This window comes from Lagenorhynchus albirostris, chromosome 20, assembly GCF_949774975.1.
Source record: "Lagenorhynchus albirostris chromosome 20, mLagAlb1.1, whole genome shotgun sequence".
NCBI classification, from domain to species: domain Eukaryota; kingdom Metazoa; phylum Chordata; class Mammalia; order Artiodactyla; family Delphinidae; genus Lagenorhynchus; species Lagenorhynchus albirostris.
The window spans coordinates 22558265-22575660 of record NC_083114.1 but is presented as its reverse complement, the minus strand read 5'-3'; the positions used below and the strand labels follow the sequence as shown (position 1 = coordinate 22575660).

The window sequence follows — 17396 nt, the reverse complement described above, 5'->3', positions numbered from 1 at the left end:
TGGGATCCTTTGGGGACATGGCAAGAGAAGGGTCCAGAGCTCAGGACTTAGGCCAGTTTGGGGGGTCCGAGACTAGAGCTGGACCCTGGCTTCATTAGGCAGGCTCTTTCCCACCCTGCCGCCTCCGGCCACAGTAATTAAGCTTGGGGTTGCCATGGTAACTGGGGAGGAGACCAAGCCCCTAGGGACCCTAGGGCCTGGCACACCCTCACCCACAGACCAGGCTACCATGTGGAACTGAGGCCCACGGCCTGAGTCGAAGGAAACGCCAGGACCCTCCCAGGATCTCTAGCTCCAGTGACAGCCTTGGGAGCTCGCTCTTCCTAGGAGCAGGAAGGAGATTTGCTGTGTGTTTGTGGGGAGGGGTTCCTCTGGGTCCAGCAGATGCCCTGAGGAGGGCCAGCCCCCAGTCCTGCCTCTGCTAGGCTTCTTGGAAGGTCTGCCAGGCATGGGGAGAAGTGCTGTAGGGCACACCGGCAGGAGGTGGGGAGGGATCGTCTGCCAGGGTTAGCTGGGGAGGGAGGGAGGAGAATCCAGTCTTGCCCCCCAGGTATGGGAGTGACATGTCCCCTGAGCTCTGGGCTGGAACTCAGCAGGCCTGGGAGCTGGGCGGTGCTGCTTCTGGTTTGACTGTGTCCTTGTCCCCCACCCCCCAGCCCACCGACCCGCCCCCTCCCCACGCAGATATCCGGGACTCCGGGAGGAAGCCGGTGATGCTGTTCCTGCATGGTGGCTCCTACATGGAGGGCACTGGGAACATGTTGGATGGCTCTGTCCTGGCCACCTACGGCAACGTCATTGTAGCCAAACTCAACTACCGGCTTGGGGTGCCTGCTGAGGGTGGGCAGCCAACTCTAGGGGCTGGAGTCTGGGAGGAGGGCCTGCTGGCAGGGTTCCTCTAAACCCAGCAGAAGCAGAATGGCTTCTGGGTTGGACTGAGCTGCCCAGAAAGAGGGAAAGTGTGCTGTGACACCCCCAGGAAGCCCCCTTTTTTCCTCTACCCCCATGTTTTCTCAGCACTGGGGACCAGGCTGCAAAAGGCAACTACGGGCTCGTGGACCAGATCCAGGCCCTGCACTGGCTCAGTGAGAACATTGCCCACTTTGGGGGCGACCCCGAGCGCATCACCATCTTCGGATCTGGGGCAGGGGCCTCCTGTGTCAACCTTCTGATCCTCTCCCACCATTTGGAAGGTACCAGCCACCTCCTCAGCCTGTCCCTCTTGTCCCCTTTCTCACACCCCCAACCCCACCAGGTCCCCCTTCTCCTCCCTCAGGCTGATAACAGCCCAGCCTAAAGCCTGCCTGTCCCACCAGGGCTGTTCCAGAAGGCCATCGCCCAGAGTGGCACTGCTATTTCTAGGTGGTCTGTCAACTACCAGCTGCTCAAGTACACGCGGCTGCTGGCGGCCAAGGTGGGCTGTGACCGGGAGGACAGCGCAGAGGCCGTGGAGTGTCTGCGCCGTAAGCCTTCTCGGGAGCTGGTGGACCAGGACATACAGCCCGCCCGGTATGGGGGTGGGAGAGGGCCAGGTCCAGGCCTCCATTCTCCTTGCTGGTTCCAAGGAGGTTGAGGGTGAGAGGTGCCCGCAGGCCACAAGCATTCCATTTAGCCAGGAGATGTGGACTTCAAGGCCCTCCCGGGGCCCTGCCTTCTCCCAGAAGCCTTCCCTAGGCGGAGGTGCCTAAACAGAGCCAGTGTGCACGAGGCTCCATGAAGTGCTTGAGGGAGGACTTCCTGAGAGGTCAAGTACCCTGAAGGGCTCAGAAGGTTTTAACTAGGGGAGAGGGGTCTTCTGAGCAGAGGACTCAGCAGGCTGTGAGCTGAGAGGAGGCCGGTGAACAGGTGATGCGACCTTGACCCCTTCTCCCCAGCTACGATATCGCCTTTGGGCCCGTGGTGGACGGTGACATAGTCCCCGATGACCCTGAGATCCTCATGCAGCAGGGAGAATTCCTCAACTATGACATGCTCATCGGTGTCAACCAGGGAGAGGGCCTCAAGTTCGTGGAGGACTCGGCGGAGAGCGAGGACGGCGTGTCCGCCAGCGCCTTCGACTTCACCGTCTCCAACTTTGTGGACAACCTGTATGGCTACCCGGAGGGCAAGGATGTGCTGCGGCAGACCATCAAGTTTATGTACACGGACTGGGCCGACAGGGACAATGGCGAGATGTGGCGCAAGACCCTGCTGGCGCTCTTTACTGGCCACCAGTGGGTGGCACCGGCTGTGGCCACCGCCAAGTTGCACGCTGACTACCAGTCCCCTGTCTACTTTTACACCTTCTACCACCACTGCCAGGCTGAGGGCCGGCCCGAGTGGGCAGATGCAGCGCACAGGGATGAGCTACCCTACGTCTTTGGTGTGCCCATGGTGGGTGCCACCGACCTCTTCCCCTGCAACTTCTCCAAGAATGATGTCATGCTCAGCGCCGTGGTCATGACCTACTGGACCAACTTCGCCAAGACCGGGTGAGGGCCAGAGGGGCTGGGTCAGGCATCCCTGCAGGTCAGGGCACACACCGCCTCCATCCTCAGCCCCTTCTCTCCCTCTCCTTCACACGGCCATCATTCCTCCATCAAGGCACTCTTGCCTTCTCGACTCAGACACCTGCCGGACAGCTCTTCTGCGTGTGTTGAAGACTCAGAAGAGTTGGAAGAGAGGTCCCTGTCTTTTCTGGGGGGCGGGCTCACTTGGTGCCTTTGGCTCCGTGTCTGTCTCTCCTTCCCTCCCTTGCCCACCCAGCTCTCTCCTTCTCCTCCCAGAGCTCGGCCCGCTGTCTGAGTGCTCCCATCTGTGTATCTGAGTGTGTGTGAGGGTTTGTGTCTGTCTGTCTATTGCTGTCTCTGCCTCTCTCTCTTGAAATCTATTGATATCTCTGCTTGCTTTGATCTGGTTACTCTGTACTCGCTGGTTTCCCCCTGGCTGTCTCTCATGTCCTTTTGTGTCTCTGTTTCCATATGTCTCTATCTCATTCATTCTCAGACTCTGCCTCTGTCACTGGTGGTCTGTCTCTTCCCTCTCTGCCCCTCTGTCCTCATCTCAGACTGTCTCTGGCAGTCTGGCTTCATCCCTCTTTGTCTGTCTGTCCGAACGTCTCTGGCAGTTTCTCTGTCTCTTCGTATCCGTCTCTGTCTCACTTCCCGTCTCCCCAGCTCTCTGCATCTCTGTCCATCTCTCTCCCCATTCCTCCCATAGCACGCCCGCACCCCTGCCTTTCATGGGAGCCTCACCCTTACTCCTCCTTTCCCTGCCCCGTTGTGTCCACAGCGACCCCAACCAGCCGGTGCCACAGGACACCAAGTTCATCCACACCAAGAGCAACCACTTCGAGGAGGTGGTGTGGAGCAAGTTCAACAGCAAGGAGAAGCAGTACCTGCACATCGGCTTGAAGCCGCGCGTGCGCGCCAACTACCGCGCCAACAAGGTGGCCTTCTGGCTGAAGCTCGTGCCGCACCTGCACAACCTGCACACGGAGATCTTCACCACCACGCGCCTCCCTCCCTACGCCACGCGCTGGCCGCCGCGCCCGCCCCCTGGTGCCCCCGGCACTCGCCGCCCCCCGCCTCCGGCCACCCTGCAGCCCGAGCCCAAGCCCGAGCCGGGCCCCCGGGCCTACGACCGCTTCCCCGGGGACTCCCGAGACTACTCGACGGAGCTCAGCGTCACCGTGGTCGTGGGCGCCTCCCTCCTCTTCCTCAACATCCTTGCCTTCGCCGCCCTCTACTACAAGCGGGACCGGCGGCAGGAGCTGCGGTGCAGGCGGCTCAGCCTCCCCACCCATCCCGCCCCGGCGGCTCGGGCACCGGCGTGCCCGGCGGGGGCACCCTGCTCCCTGCTGCCGGCCGTGAGCTGCCACCCGAGGAGGAGCTGGTGTCGCTGCAGCTGAAGCGGGGCGGGGGCGTCGGCGCGGAACCTGCGGTGGCCCTGCGCCCCGCCTGCCCGCCCGACTACACCCTGGCCCTGCACCGGGCGCCGGACGATTTGCCACTCTTGGCCCCCGGGGCCCTGACCCTGCTGCCCAGCGGCCTGGGGCCACCCCCTCCCCCGCCGCCCCCCTCCCTGCATCCCTTTGGGCCCTTCCCCCCGCCTCCCCCCACCGCTACCAGCCACAACAACACGCTCCCCCATCCCCACTCCACCACTCGGGTATAGGGGGCGGCTCGGGGAGGCCCCCCTCCCCGGCCCTCCCGGCCAGCTCAGAAGGCAGGGAGGAGGACTTGGCGACAGGCTTTTGTCGTGTGGAGCTGTGACACATCGAGGAGCTTTAGGTGGACATGGGTTTCCTCGCCGGGATGTGTGCGCTTCTCCCGCGCAGAGTGGCCCGTTCTCTTCTCTGGACCCGGGCCTTTGAACAACTGGGGGGGGGGGTTTTTTCCCCTCCGTCGTCTGGACACCCGTCTTCGGTGTGTGGAGACGTGGAAGTATTTTCCCACGTGGAGTTGTGCTTTCTCACGAGGGGGTGAGAAACCATGTGCAGGGTGAGGGTTTTTTTTTGCCGCCCTGGACACATGTTGGCTCCCTCAAAGAATTTCTGTGGGGATTTGTGCCCCCACCTCCTCCCTCCTCCCACCCCCTGGAGACCCTGGAAGTGGTGTGTTCACAAACAGCGACCCTTGGCCACCGGACGACGCAGGGTGGTGCCTGGGAAGTAGCGAGGAAATCACAGCCCCCCTGCCCTGCCCCCAGCCCTCCCGCCCCAGCGAAGCATGTGTATCCCCCGTGGCACAAGTGAGGTGAAGCACGGTCTCCCCAGGGCAGGCCTCGCCTTCCACAGATGACAGACACACATTCCCTGCCACGGGGAAGAGAGGAGACCTTGCATCCCTGTGCTGCCTGGGAACTTGTCTTCCCCTGGGTCCAGGATGCATTTCTGAGTGGAAACATGTTCTTGCATGTGGATGTACGTTTTCCCATGCAGACGACCCCTTTCTCTCCAGCACTTCCCTGCATCTTAGGGCCTCAGGCCCAGCACTTAACTTCTCACACAGCAGGTGTGAAAGGACTTCAAACTGACAGAAGCTGAGGGGGAGGGACAAACGCTGAGGAGATGAACAGACCCTAAGCTCTGCCCTTCCTTCCCCTAGAGTTCGGGGGGTGGGGTGGGGTGGGGGGCTGCGTGGCACCTGCCACCCACAGAGGCCGTGCATGTTTGACCAAAACTCTCACCGCGGTCTGAGGGCAGCCCTTCTTCCCTCAGTCCTCAGACCGTCGCTCATCCGTGCCAAACTGCTGAGGTGGGTTTGAGGGGCGAAGACCCCCCAAAACGTGCCAAGGATTCCTCAGCCCTGGGCCAGGGCAGGTAGGATACAGGAGAGGGGGAGGTGGCAGCTAAAGGGGTCCCGCCTGCGTCCCTCTTCTCGCCATGTCTCATCCCTCCCTCTCTGCCCCTGTTTTCCCTCCCCCCTTCGCCGTCCCCCTCTGAAGACATCCCTTCCTGGTCCCAAGCCAGCTTCTCCCCTCAGCTGCCCACCCCCTCCTTTGACCTGCCCCCTCTCCCCTGGGCCCCCAGGGCTGAAGGAAAGGAGCAGTGGAGGAGGGAGGGGAGGAGAGCGGGGGAGAAAGACTTCCCCGGACAGGTTGGGGGAGAGAACGGGGTCAGCTGTACTGAGGAACAGATGGAGGGGGCAGTGGGGGACAGCGCTTGGGCAGACACCAGCAGGAAGAATTTGATTTGAAAGGATGTGTGTAAGGTGACTGCCCAAAGAGAAACGGTTTGGGCCTCTGGGGAAAGGAACAATGTCGGGAAGGGTTTCAAGGGACACCAGCCGAGAAGGAGCCAATCCTCGTCTGCTGGCATTTTGTGGGTTCATTAGTGCCAAATTTGAATAGGGGGTGGAGTGCTGTCTTCCACTGACCCCCAAATCCCTGGTCTTGGCTCCCCAGAACTTTGCCTCCTGACTGTCCCTTCTGCCCCCACCTCCACCCATGGAAACTTAGTTCTTTTCCTACCCCTTCCCCTGCCTGGTCTAGCTCCTTTCCAAACAGCCCTGCCTTCTAAATGCTAGGGACCTGGGCCCTGAACCCTGTAGACAGATGCCCCCCAAACTGGGGCATGGGAGGGGGGCTGGGGGACCCCATGATTCAGCCACGGACTCCAATGTCCAGCCCCTGTCCCCAGAACAATTCCTTGACTATCCCTTGTCCCCACCCCAACCCTTCGCGGCTCTGTACACATTTTTAAACCTGGCAAAAGATGAAGAGAATATTGTAAATTGTCGGAGTCCAGCTCCAACGAGTCCAGGTAAACCTGAGGGATGGACGGCGTCGGCGAAGGAAACAAGACCTGACACCCTTTGTAGATGTCAGCACGTCAAGCACAAATTTATTTTTCAGAGCAGGTATTTATATATAGGCAGGTTTCATCATCATGTACAAAATCAAAACATCTCAACATGTTCTAACCTCAAAATATTTTTGTCAGTTTTCTGAAAATGTCCCCAGCTTCTAGATGTACTAACAAGATAATTCCCCAAGTTCTCATTAGTTGCAGGTTATTTTCTAATAGTTAAGTCAAGCTATTATGTAAGGTCTTTAATACAGAAGTGCAATCTTCGTGTTCTTTCTGCATGGGCAAGTTTTTTTTTTTTTAAACATCTTTATTGGGGTATAATTGCTTTACAATGGTGTGTTAGTTTCTGCTTTATAACAAAGTGAATCAGTTATACATATACATATGTTCCCATATCTCTTCCCTCTTGCGTCTCCCTCCCTCCCTCCCACCCCTCCAGGCGGTCACAAAGCACCGAGCTGATCTCCCTGTGCTATGCGGCTGCTTCCCACTAGCCATCTACCTTACGTTTGGTAGTGTATATATGTCCGTGCCTCTCTCTCGCTTTGTCACAGCTCACTCTTCCCTCTCTCCATATCCTCAAGTCCGTTCTCCAGTAGGTCTGTGTCTTTATTCCTCTCTTAACCCTAGGTTCTTCATGACACTTTTTGTTCTTAAATGCATGGGCAAGTTTTTTGAATAGTGCCTTAAAAATATTTACAATATATCCTACAGTTCCTGTGCACCTGACTCCACTAGTAGCACTTACAATACCTCCTACGCTCCTGTTTATCACCTGGCAATAGTTGCCAGAGTATTAACCTTTCTTTATAGTGGACCCATATGAAAGCAAAATCAACAACAACCCCTTCGTAGGGCCACTGTTGTTCAATTGGGGGTGTTTTCCATAGGAACATCCCTATATTTCCATTTGTGTACTGCATTCCCAGTTTCCTGGGGCCAAAATAGGTATTTTCCATTTTGTAATAACAATAGTAGGGGGGGTAGTAGTTTTTCTCATCTTCCTAACCCTGGGCGCAAATCCCCCTTGTACTGTTTCCATAGATAAGCTTAACACAACCAAACAAATCAATAGAGATGTAGTCCACCTTCCTGGCACAGTGCTGCTTTGCAGTCCTGCCTTTGATTGCATCATGACTTTGTCACGGCGCAGGGACTCCAGGATGGAATATTGTAAATATAAAAGTTTAACTGTTGGTTTTGCCTGCTGTTATGTTGGGAGGTAGGGGTGGGGCTCTGAAGAGACAAACCCTGGAGAAGTGACTCTGCCAGTGAGGGAGGAGGAGGGGGTCCGAGCCCACAGCCCTTTCCAGTGAACAGCTCTGAGGTCAGAGAGAAAGGGGGAGTGAGTGCTGGGGTGAGGTGGTCATTGGTAATGGGGTTGTTCGGGGAGTTAAGATCAGGACCAGTGTTTGTGCAGAGGTCAGAGCCTGGTGTAGAGGACCAGGCAGGGGCTGATGGGGACAGACACCAAACAGGCCAGAGGGCCTATGGGCTGGTGCAGGTGGCTGGCTACAGGAGAGACATGCAAGGTGAAGGGTTTGGCCTCTGCTAAGCCCTGGCCCAGGCTGGAGGGTCAAACACAGGCCCAGGACTCTCCCTCTTGGCACACTGTGAGGGAGAGCCCCACATCGTTGTGACCCGCTTACCCCCAGGAGCCTCTGGGACAGGAAGGCGGCTGGTAGTACTGTGGGCACAGTAGGTTGGGGCCCTAGGGACCCCCATGGCCACGGCCACTCAGTCACTGTGTCCTCCCCCACCTAGCTCTGGCGCAGACTCCATGGCTTCTTACACCAAGTGTTTCGTGTTATTTGTGAGAAAGGTAAGTGGAGGATGGGGAGGTTGGGGTGTTCTAGCCCTGACCTTAAGTGGACCCCTTCCCCTCGCGCTCTCCCTGCTCAGACACCATAACTATGCAGCTTCTTTTCCTGCAAACTGCCTCTCCATCCCTGGAGGAGCCAGGCTCCCCACCAGCCTCTCACCTGTCCCCGATCCACAGAAGCTTCTAAGTTATGCTCACCTGGGAAGCAGACCCAGCCCCCGAAGCAGAGCGCCCCTGCAGTCTGCCTTCGGTGCACCATGGACCCTGTGAAAATGATCGTGTCCCCCCCACCCACTCGCCGCCATCACCGTCGCGACTCTTCAGCATGCCGCGCCCACCGCCCCGTAGCCTGGGCCCCTGACAACTGACAGCGATGAAGAGAAGCCCCCACGTCAGCACACAACAATCTGCCCCCACAACTGGAATTGCCCCAAGGACTGGGAAGGCTTTCAGCCCACCCAGGGGTTCTGGACTCCCTGGGCCCAGGATGCTGTGGAGCCACCTACCCAGACCATCCGCTTCCAGCAAACTGTAGAGGGAAGGCCGCTCAAAAGAGAGGCAGTCAGAGCTGGGCCTACAGGCCTACGCGTACCCTGTGAACCCCCGCCCCACAGCCCTCAGGCCCTGAGCCACAAGAATGGTTGGGGGGTGCCCCAAGCAGAACAGGAGCAGTGCTCGCCAGCCCAGCCACCCATCCTGGGCCCAGCCCACGTCGCAGACATCCCCCAGCGCCACTCCTCAGGGCGCATAGCCTATAATGCCAGAGACGTGAGGCGGCAGCTGTGGGAGCTGACCAGGGAGGTGGAGGCCCTGTCCCACTGTTACCCCCTGGTCTCTGGATCCAGCACGGCTGAGGGGACGGGAAAGGCCTAGGTATACTGTTCCCTGACAGAGAGGTGACTGGGAGAAGAATAAAAGGAAGAGAGGAGGTGGTTTGTGGTGGTTTGGGGGGTGCCAGGGCCCACACAGCCACAGGGAATTCCCGGGATGTCCAGTGATTAGGACTACACGCTTTCATTGCTGACGGCCCCAGTTCAATCCCTGGTCGGGAAACTAAGATCCTGCAAACCACACTGCATGGCCAAAAAGAAAAAAAAAGAGAGAAAGAAAGAGAAATAGCCAGTGGGCATTTTCCATCAAGACTCCAAACACACAGCAGGTGCTCAATATAGACCCACTTAATGGAATCAGCTTAAAATGATCGATAACGTTAGTCAAATGAAAATGAACAGAGAAGCAGGGTGATTCATAAAAGGCCTATCTGCTCACATTCCAGGAACCCATCTGGTATGGAAGGTGAGGTCTATATTCCTCTATATCTGTTGAGATGTTCATTGTGCAAACAAAATGACTTGAGGTTCAACAGGTACCACTTTCACAGACCCCAGCAATGAACCCCAGCAATGATCCCAGGACTGCCTCCACAAGAACTCAGGCCTTGCCCGAGACCCAGGCCTCCCCAAGAACCCGGGCCTTGCTCAAGATCCAGGCCTCCACAAGCTTCCAGGCCTTACCCAAGACCCTTACCTCTGCAAGAATCCAAGCCTTTCCCACGACTCTGACTTTCAGAAGAATCCAGTCATTACCCAAGATTCTAGCACCCAGAAGAGCTTAGGTTCTACTCGAGATAGACGTTTCTTTAAACGCCCATATCTCACCCAGCCCTCTGGTCTCCACAAGAACACACCATTTCTCCAAACTTCTGACATTCAGAGGAGCTCAGGCTTTATGCACGATTCTGGAGTCTATAGGAATCTAGAAAGAAAGCAAAAGACTGTATTCTATAAAAGTCAAGAGCTCTCCCAAAAAACTGGCTTCCATAATAGCCCACACCCTTCTCAAGATTCTGGATGTGACAAGAGTACAGGTAATGCCCAAGATTCAGGAGTCTCTAGGAGTCCAGACTTTACCCAAGATTCTGGGCCAGAGAAGCATCCACACCTTGCCTAAGACTCTGGAGTCAACAAGAGCTCAGGCCTTTGCCAGGAATCTGAAGAGCCCAGGCCTTGTGCAAACCCCTCACCTCCATAAGGGCTCAAGCCTTACCCGAGACTCAGGAGACTACAACAATCCAGGTCTTACCCAAGATTCTTGAGTCTGCAGGAGCCAAGGCCTTACTCAAGATTCTGACCTCCGTAAGTATCCAGGCCTTACCCAAGCCACTGAAGTCAAAAGGAGATGTGGCCTTACCCAAGATACTGGAAATTACAGGAGCTCAGAACATACCCATGTCCCTAACTAACACAAGTACTCAGGAATTAATCGCGATGCTGGCCCCCGTAAGGGTCCAGCCCTTACTCAAGACTCTGGCTTATCCAAGAGATCAGGCCTCCATAACAACTCATGCCTTATCCCAAACCCTGGCCTCCACAAGAACCATCTGGAACTGACTCTGTCCAAGTTTTGGGCCCACATCAGACCTGAAAGTCATTTATATCTGAGGCAGTTCCTCGAAAGGAGGATGCTGGGCAGCACATACCATGGACTTCTGTCCCACCCAGTCAGAACTCCTGCTCTCCCAGGGCTCAGGTGGTCTACAATGACCTGCAAACCTTCTCAGAGGTACCTGTACTGATTGAGCTGCAATCATCCTCCCGGCGAGCAGGCAGCCAAGACTGGGTGTACCACAGTTCCTCCAGCCTGCCAGAATTATCGCCAGATGTCTACGCCTCCCAAAACCAGCTGGAAGCTCTACTGTCCTGGGTCAGGCACCCGGCTAGGACATGTGGTCTTTGACGCCCGCCAGAGACAGTTCAGAGCAGGCAGGGACAAGTGCGAAGCTGTGTCTCCCAGGCGCCTTCACTGAGAGACATCCAACAACTCACCAGAGACCATCAAGGAGTGGGGATATCAGTGTGTGATGAGCAACTTAGAAAAAGAGGGAACAGATATGCATGAGGAATAAAGAGACAAGAGAAGAGTTCTGTGGTTGCTTGAGGACATCCACCCCAGCCCCATCCCACAGGGCCTGATGAGGACATAAATTATCCCTGCTTTCCCTCCATCGCTGTCTAGCTAAATCCGTTATCCCCAAGGCCCTAGAGCTGCACTGTCAATTACAGTAGCCACTAGCCAAATGCCTATTGGAATGTAAATTAGTTAAAATTAAGGAAAATTAATTCTGTTAAAAATTAAGTTAAAATGTTAAAAATTCTCTTCCTCAGGGAACAGAATTTCCCTGGCATCCAATTCTGTTCCCTGGTGGTCCAGGTGTTGGGACTTGGCGCTTTCCCTGCTGTGGCTGGGGTTCAATCCCTGGTCGGGGAACTCAGACCCCGCAAGCTTCATGGCTTGGCCAAAAAAAAAAAAAAAAAAAAAAATTCTGTTCCTCAGTGCCATGACCTTCTAAGGGCTCAGTAGGCACATGGAGCTAGTGGCTACTGCATTGGACGGCACAGATTTAGAACATTTGCATCACCATGGAAAATGCTATTGGAGAGCAGTGCTTTAGAGTTTAGAGCAATTTTTCTTTCCCTGTCATCCACCCCCAGCATCTTAAAGCTCCCCCAGAGCCTAGAGAACTTTGCTCTTTTTAGGGTGGTTCAGAAGCCACCCTCTGGGGAGGAGGTAAGATGTGGGGCTGGACACCTAATGCCTGATTTCCCCAGACTGTGAGAAAGAGCCCAGGCTTCAGCTTTCCTCATCTGGTCTCTTGGCTCATGACCAGATGTACGGAAACTTGCCTCCTCCATTCTGGGCTGTGTTTGGGGCTCTTGGTTACTGAGGGAGAAGACCTCTCTTTGTCAGTGACTAGGAAACCTTGTGTTTTAGGCTCCCCAAATTGAGCGCTGGATTCTGAGGGTCCCCTCCTTCATAGGCCTCTAAATTTTTCGAGGTGTCTCCACTTAATTTTCTTGCCCACGGACTTAGGCCTAGTTCACTGTGGAGACAGACCCCTGGGACAAAGGAATGTAATAATTCCTGGGCTGCCTGCCCGAAGCCTGGCAGCGCAACTCCCCACCCGGCCCATGGACGGAGCCTCCCCAGCTGTGCTCACAGCCAGCCCAACCGCAGCCCGCACCCCTTCACGGGACACTTGAACTACTCCCAGGATCCCCACGCGGTGCGGCGCTGGGCAGCCGAATGGGCCGAGATGCTGCCCGTGCGGCGCCCTCTGGCCACGTCCGCCTCCCTCACGGTGCTGGCCGAGGCCTCGTACAAGCGGGCCCCGGCTCCCAGCTCAGCGCTGCTCCTCCGCCCCTCCCAGCCCCTGCCCGACGTCCAGGCTACCGAGAACCCTCCACCTCCGCCCACCTTCATGCCACTCAGCCGGAACCCGGGGGGGCAATGCCAACTACCAGGTGTATGACAGCCTGGAGCAGAAGCGGCAACGGCAGGAGAGCCAAGCACGGGCCAACTCGCTGCTACCTTCCACCTCGGCCTCGAGGCCCTCTCTGCACAGGAGCCAGACTGGGAAAATGAACTGACCGGCGGCAAATGGGGGGGGGCGGGGGGGGCAGGGCATGGAGAGTTTAATAAAGAGCGCCAGAGTCCAGGAAACATTGGTGGTCTGTGGCTTGGAAGTGCCACTCCTTCTGCCAGCCTGGGCCCCTGAGCTTGGCTTCCTGCAATAATAAGCCAGTGTCCCCTTCTTGGCCTGAGGGTCCCCTTGGTTTAGTGGCCACAGTTCTGCCAGCAGGCCCCTCCTGGTCCTATACCATGCACTAAGTACATCTGCAGCTGCAGACTCCAAGCCACTGGTCTCTGGGCACCTCCTCTGTGTCTCAGCTCTCCCTGTCCCCAAAGAGCCTCATGCAAGAAGCTGCTTCCATCTGGGAGGTTCCACATCTGGGCAGGTCCAGCTCCAGGCCCAGTGAAGGGCATGAAGAAGGCTGAGGCTCTGGACTCCAGCCAGGCCTTCAGCAGGCCTCTGAGGCCGAGGTCTTCCTAGTCTCAAGAGGGGCCAAGAGACAGAATGTGTCATTTGAACAAGTGAGTCAGTGGGTGGTGAGCGAATGAATGACCACTCGAGGGGAGGTGTGCCGGCCACCGGGCCCTGTTTGACTGTCCAGGCTCAGCTTACCTGACCCTGGTTACCAGGGAATGCCACTCTGGGCCCTCCTTTTCGTCCCCCTCCCTCACTGTGACCTCACCACCTGCCCCATTATGACCCAGTCTGGCTCCCAGTGACTATGTGGAGGCCAGGGGACCCAGGCATGCTTGGACCCCCGGCCGTGGGTGAGCGAGCCCTCTACCGAGCCGAGCCGTGCTCTGGCCCCATCCCCAGGACACGCCAGGAGCAAGGAGACTCAATTCTTTTGCTCCTGATCAGATTCATCTTCCTCAACTTGGGGATGAACGTGGTGACTATGGTCAGGGCAGGATCTGGGCAGCGGGGTTGGGGGAGCCCTGGGGCCTCGAAGGGGCTGAGGTTGGGAGGGCTGCTGGGGTGTGGCTGGACAAGTGTTGGATTTCAGGGCTAACCCTGCTCCCGGTCTCCCCCCTCCCCTGCTTCCCTCAGCTCTGGAGGCATCTGAAGTTACTTGCGGGTACTTTTCAATCGTATTTTCCCCAAAGGTGAGTGGGCGCCAGCGTGGGCTCAGGGGATGTGGGCCTGTCCCCTTTCTTCTATCCCTGCCTTGATTCTCAGCCCCTCAGGAACCCAGGCCCTGACCCACCTCACCTTTCCCCGCAGACAAGCAAGCCAGCTGTGTAGGCAGCCATCGCATGTGCATGCGCTGCTCCGTGGATCCCAAGAACCTGTGCTCAAGAGTTTCTTCCCGCTTCCGCCATCGCCCAAGCTTCCTGCTCGGGCACCCAAACCACCACCCAAACTCCTGGATACCAGACACAAATGACGAGAATGCTTCTAAGTGCTGCTGGATGCCGCCTCAGTGTGGATGGGCTGGGGCTTCCACGGAGGCTCCACGGGGACTGTGGATGGAGCGGGTAGTGGGAGCTGGGGAGGCCCCTCCGGTCACAGCCTTAAAGTCCCAAGCCACCTTGTACTCCAGGCAGGAGACATCTTCCAAGCTCCAAAGGATGAGCAAGGTGGACGTGGTTCCACTCCGCCTGCCCCAAGACAGCAAGACTAAGACACCAGACTCTGACCCAGCCCAGGTCCCAGCCCGGACCCAGACTCGCCCCCCAGTTCAGCCCCCTGTGCATGCTTCTGCCAAGGCCCAGGCCACCTCCTCAGCCCACCCCCCTGGGCACACCCGCCCCCCACCCAGGCCGAGACCTGCTCCCGAGGCCACGCCCATGAGCACACTTCCGCCCAGACCCAGGCCTTCTCCCTAGTGCACCCTACCGGGAACACTCCTGCCAAAGCCCAGACCTTCTCCTCCACCCACCCCTCTGAGCACGCCCCACCTCAGGCCCAGACTTGCTTCACATTCCACTCCCCTGAGCACACCACCCCCCAGGCCCAGACCCCTTCCCCAGCCCTCACCCCTGAGCACAGCCCTGCCCAGGTCCATGGCCCTGAGCATACCTCAGCCCATACCCCAGCCCAGGCCCAAGACCAGGACACCTCACATGCCTCAGCCCAGTCCCTGGGCCAAACTTTTGTCTGCACCCTGACCCATGCTCATCTGACCTATATCCATGCCAACACTCTGGTCCCTCTCCCAACTTCTGCCCCTGCTACTACTCCTGCCCTAGCCCCTACACCAGCCCCTGTCCCGATCTCTGCCACAACCTCTGTCCCAGGGCTGGGCATGGCCCTGACAAACACTCAAGTCCCATCCACCACCCCTACGCCCATCCTAGGTTCTATTCCCTCTACCTTGTCTGCCTTTAGCCAAGGCCTCTCCTCCGGCCATGTGGTCTACCATGACCGCAGGGTAAAGCAGAACTTATTCCATGTGTGTCTGCCTCAGAACTCTGGGTATTCCAGAAAGAACTTGCTGCTGGATGCCGCCTCAGTGTGGATGGGTTGGTACCCCCTCCAGGCCCCAAGAGGGGCATGGTCTGGTGAGCTCTGGTACAGCAGAGCAAACACTGAAGCAATGTAGTAGGGACAGTGCCAAGTCCTCCACAGGATCCATACTGGGTTACCTGGAGTTGGGGAATATGGAAGGGAAGACCTCAAATGATGCCAAAGACAAATTTGTACAGTCCAAGACCTTCCCTTACTGCAGCTTCCATCCTTGCAGGTCTGAGAAGAGAAACACAGACCCCCAGACTCCAGTCTACCCCACATTCCTGATGTACTCCAAGGATGCTGCACCTTCTCAACCTTGCTTCCATTCTCCAACCAGTGCCCAGAGCTCACCATGCACCATGCCTCCACCATGCACTCTTTCTCTGCCTCTCGTTTCTCCCAGATCCTTTGTCCTTCAACACAGCAACCACCAGAAGCCCTCCACCTTAATACAACCCCCCACCTTCCCCCCAGCCTCTAAGTCTCCTCAGTCTGTCCTCTCTTCCAGGGCCCCATCCCTCCCCAGTTATCCACTACTTCCCAAACCCCAAACCAGCCCCAACCCCCTGAACTTCATGAGAGTCTAGGCCTCAACCAAGGCTCTGTCCTCCAAAGGACCCCAGGCCCTTCAAAAGACTGTAGAGTTTTCAGAAACCCAGGCCTTACCCCAAATCCAAGCCTCCACAAGGACCCAGGCCTTATCCAAGACCCAGGCCTCCATAAGAACCCAGGCCTTACCCGAGACCCAGGTCTCCCCAAGAACCCAGGCCTTGCTCAAGATCCAGGCCTCCACAAGCTTCCAGGCCTTACCCAAGACCCTTACCTCTGCAAGAATCCAAGCCTTTCCCACGACTCTGATCTTCAGAAGAATCCAGTCATTACCCAAGATTCTAGCACCCAGAAGAGCTTAGGTTCTACTCGAGATAGACGTTTCTTTATACACCCATATCTCACCCAACCCTCTGGTCTCCACAAGAACATACCATTTCTCCAAACTTCTGACATTCAGAGGAGCTCAGGCTTTATGCATTATTCTGAAGTCTATAGGAATCTGGAACGAAAGCAAGAGACTGTACTGTATAAAAGTCAAGAGCTCTCCCAAAAACCTGGCTTCCATAATAGCCCACACCCTTCTCAAGATTCTGGATGTGACAAGAGTACAGGTAATGCCCAAGATTCAGGAGTCTCTAGGAGTCCAGACTTTACCCAAGGTTCTGGGCCAGAGAAGCGTCCATACCTTGCCCAAGACTCTGGAGCCAACAAGAGCTCAGGCCTTTGCCAGGAATCTGAAGAGCCCAGGCCTTGTGCAAACCCCTCGCCTCCATAAGGGCTCAAGCCTTACCCGAGACTCAGGAGACTACAACAATCCAGGTCTTACCCAAGATTCTTGAGTCTGCAGGAGCCAAGGCCTTACTCAAGATTCTGACCTCCATAAGTATCCAGGCCTTACCCAAGCCACTGAAGTCAAAAGGAGATGTGGCCTTACCCAAGATACTGGAAATTACAGGAGCTCAGAACATACCCATGTCCCTAACTAACACAAGTACTCAGGAATTAATCGCGATGCTGGCCCCCGTAAGGGTCCAGCCCTTACTCAAGACTCTGGCTTATTCAAGAGATCAGGCCTCCATAACAACTCATGCCTTATCCCAAACCCTGGCCTCCACAAGAACAATCTGGAACTGACTCTGTCCAAGTTTTGGGCCCACATCAGACCTGAAAGTCATTTATATCTGAGGCAGTTCCTCGAAAGGAGGATGCTGGGCAGCACATACCATGGACTTCTGTCCCACCCAGTCAGAACTCCTGCTCTCCCAGGGCTCAGGTGGTCTACAATGACCTGCAAACCTTCTCAGAGGTACCTGTACTGATTGAGCTCCAATCACCCTCCCGGCGAGCAGGCAGCCAAGACTGGGTGTACCACAGTTCCTCCAGCCTGCCAGAATTATCGCCAGATGTCTACGCCTCCCAAAACCAGCTGGAAGCCCTACTGTCCTGGGTCAGGCACCCGGCTAGGACATGTGGTCTTTGACGCCCGCCAGAGACAGTTCAGAGCAGGCAGGGACAAGTGCGAAGCTGTGTCTCCCAGGCGCCTTCACTGAGAGACATCCAACAACTCACCGGAGACCATCAAGGAGTGGGGATATCAGTGTGTGATGAACAACTTAGAAAAAGAGGGAACAGATATGCATGAGGAATAAAGAGACAAGAGAAGTGTTCTGTGGGTGGTTGAGGACATCCACCCCAGCCCCATCCCACAGGGCCTGATGAGGACATAAATTATCCCTGCTTTCCCTCCATCGCTGTCTAGCTAAATCCGTTATCCCCAAGGCCCTAGAGCTGCACTGTCAATTACAGTAGCCACTAGCCAAATGCCTATTGGAATGTAAATTAGTTAAAATTAAGGAAAATTAATT

General features: G+C 56.5%; 1 protein-coding gene and 2 pseudogenes across 1 annotated transcript; all 3 read left to right on the top strand.

The window, feature by feature from the left end:
- The first annotated feature begins 563 nt into the window (after positions 1-563).
- Positions 564-4155, top strand: LOC132511540 (neuroligin-2-like). Its single transcript, XM_060134759.1, is given in 6 exon segments — positions 564-834; positions 1008-1193; positions 1317-1509; positions 1875-2471; positions 3271-3781; positions 3784-4155. Coding segments are annotated over 6 exon segments (2130 nt in total).
- A 3512-nt stretch (positions 4156-7667) lies between these two features.
- LOC132511539 (spermatid maturation protein 1-like) lies at positions 7668-9014 on the top strand (annotated as a pseudogene).
- A 4231-nt stretch (positions 9015-13245) lies between these two features.
- Positions 13246-17136, top strand: LOC132511538 (uncharacterized protein SPEM3-like; annotated as a pseudogene).
- The last annotated feature ends 260 nt before the right edge of the window (positions 17137-17396 follow it).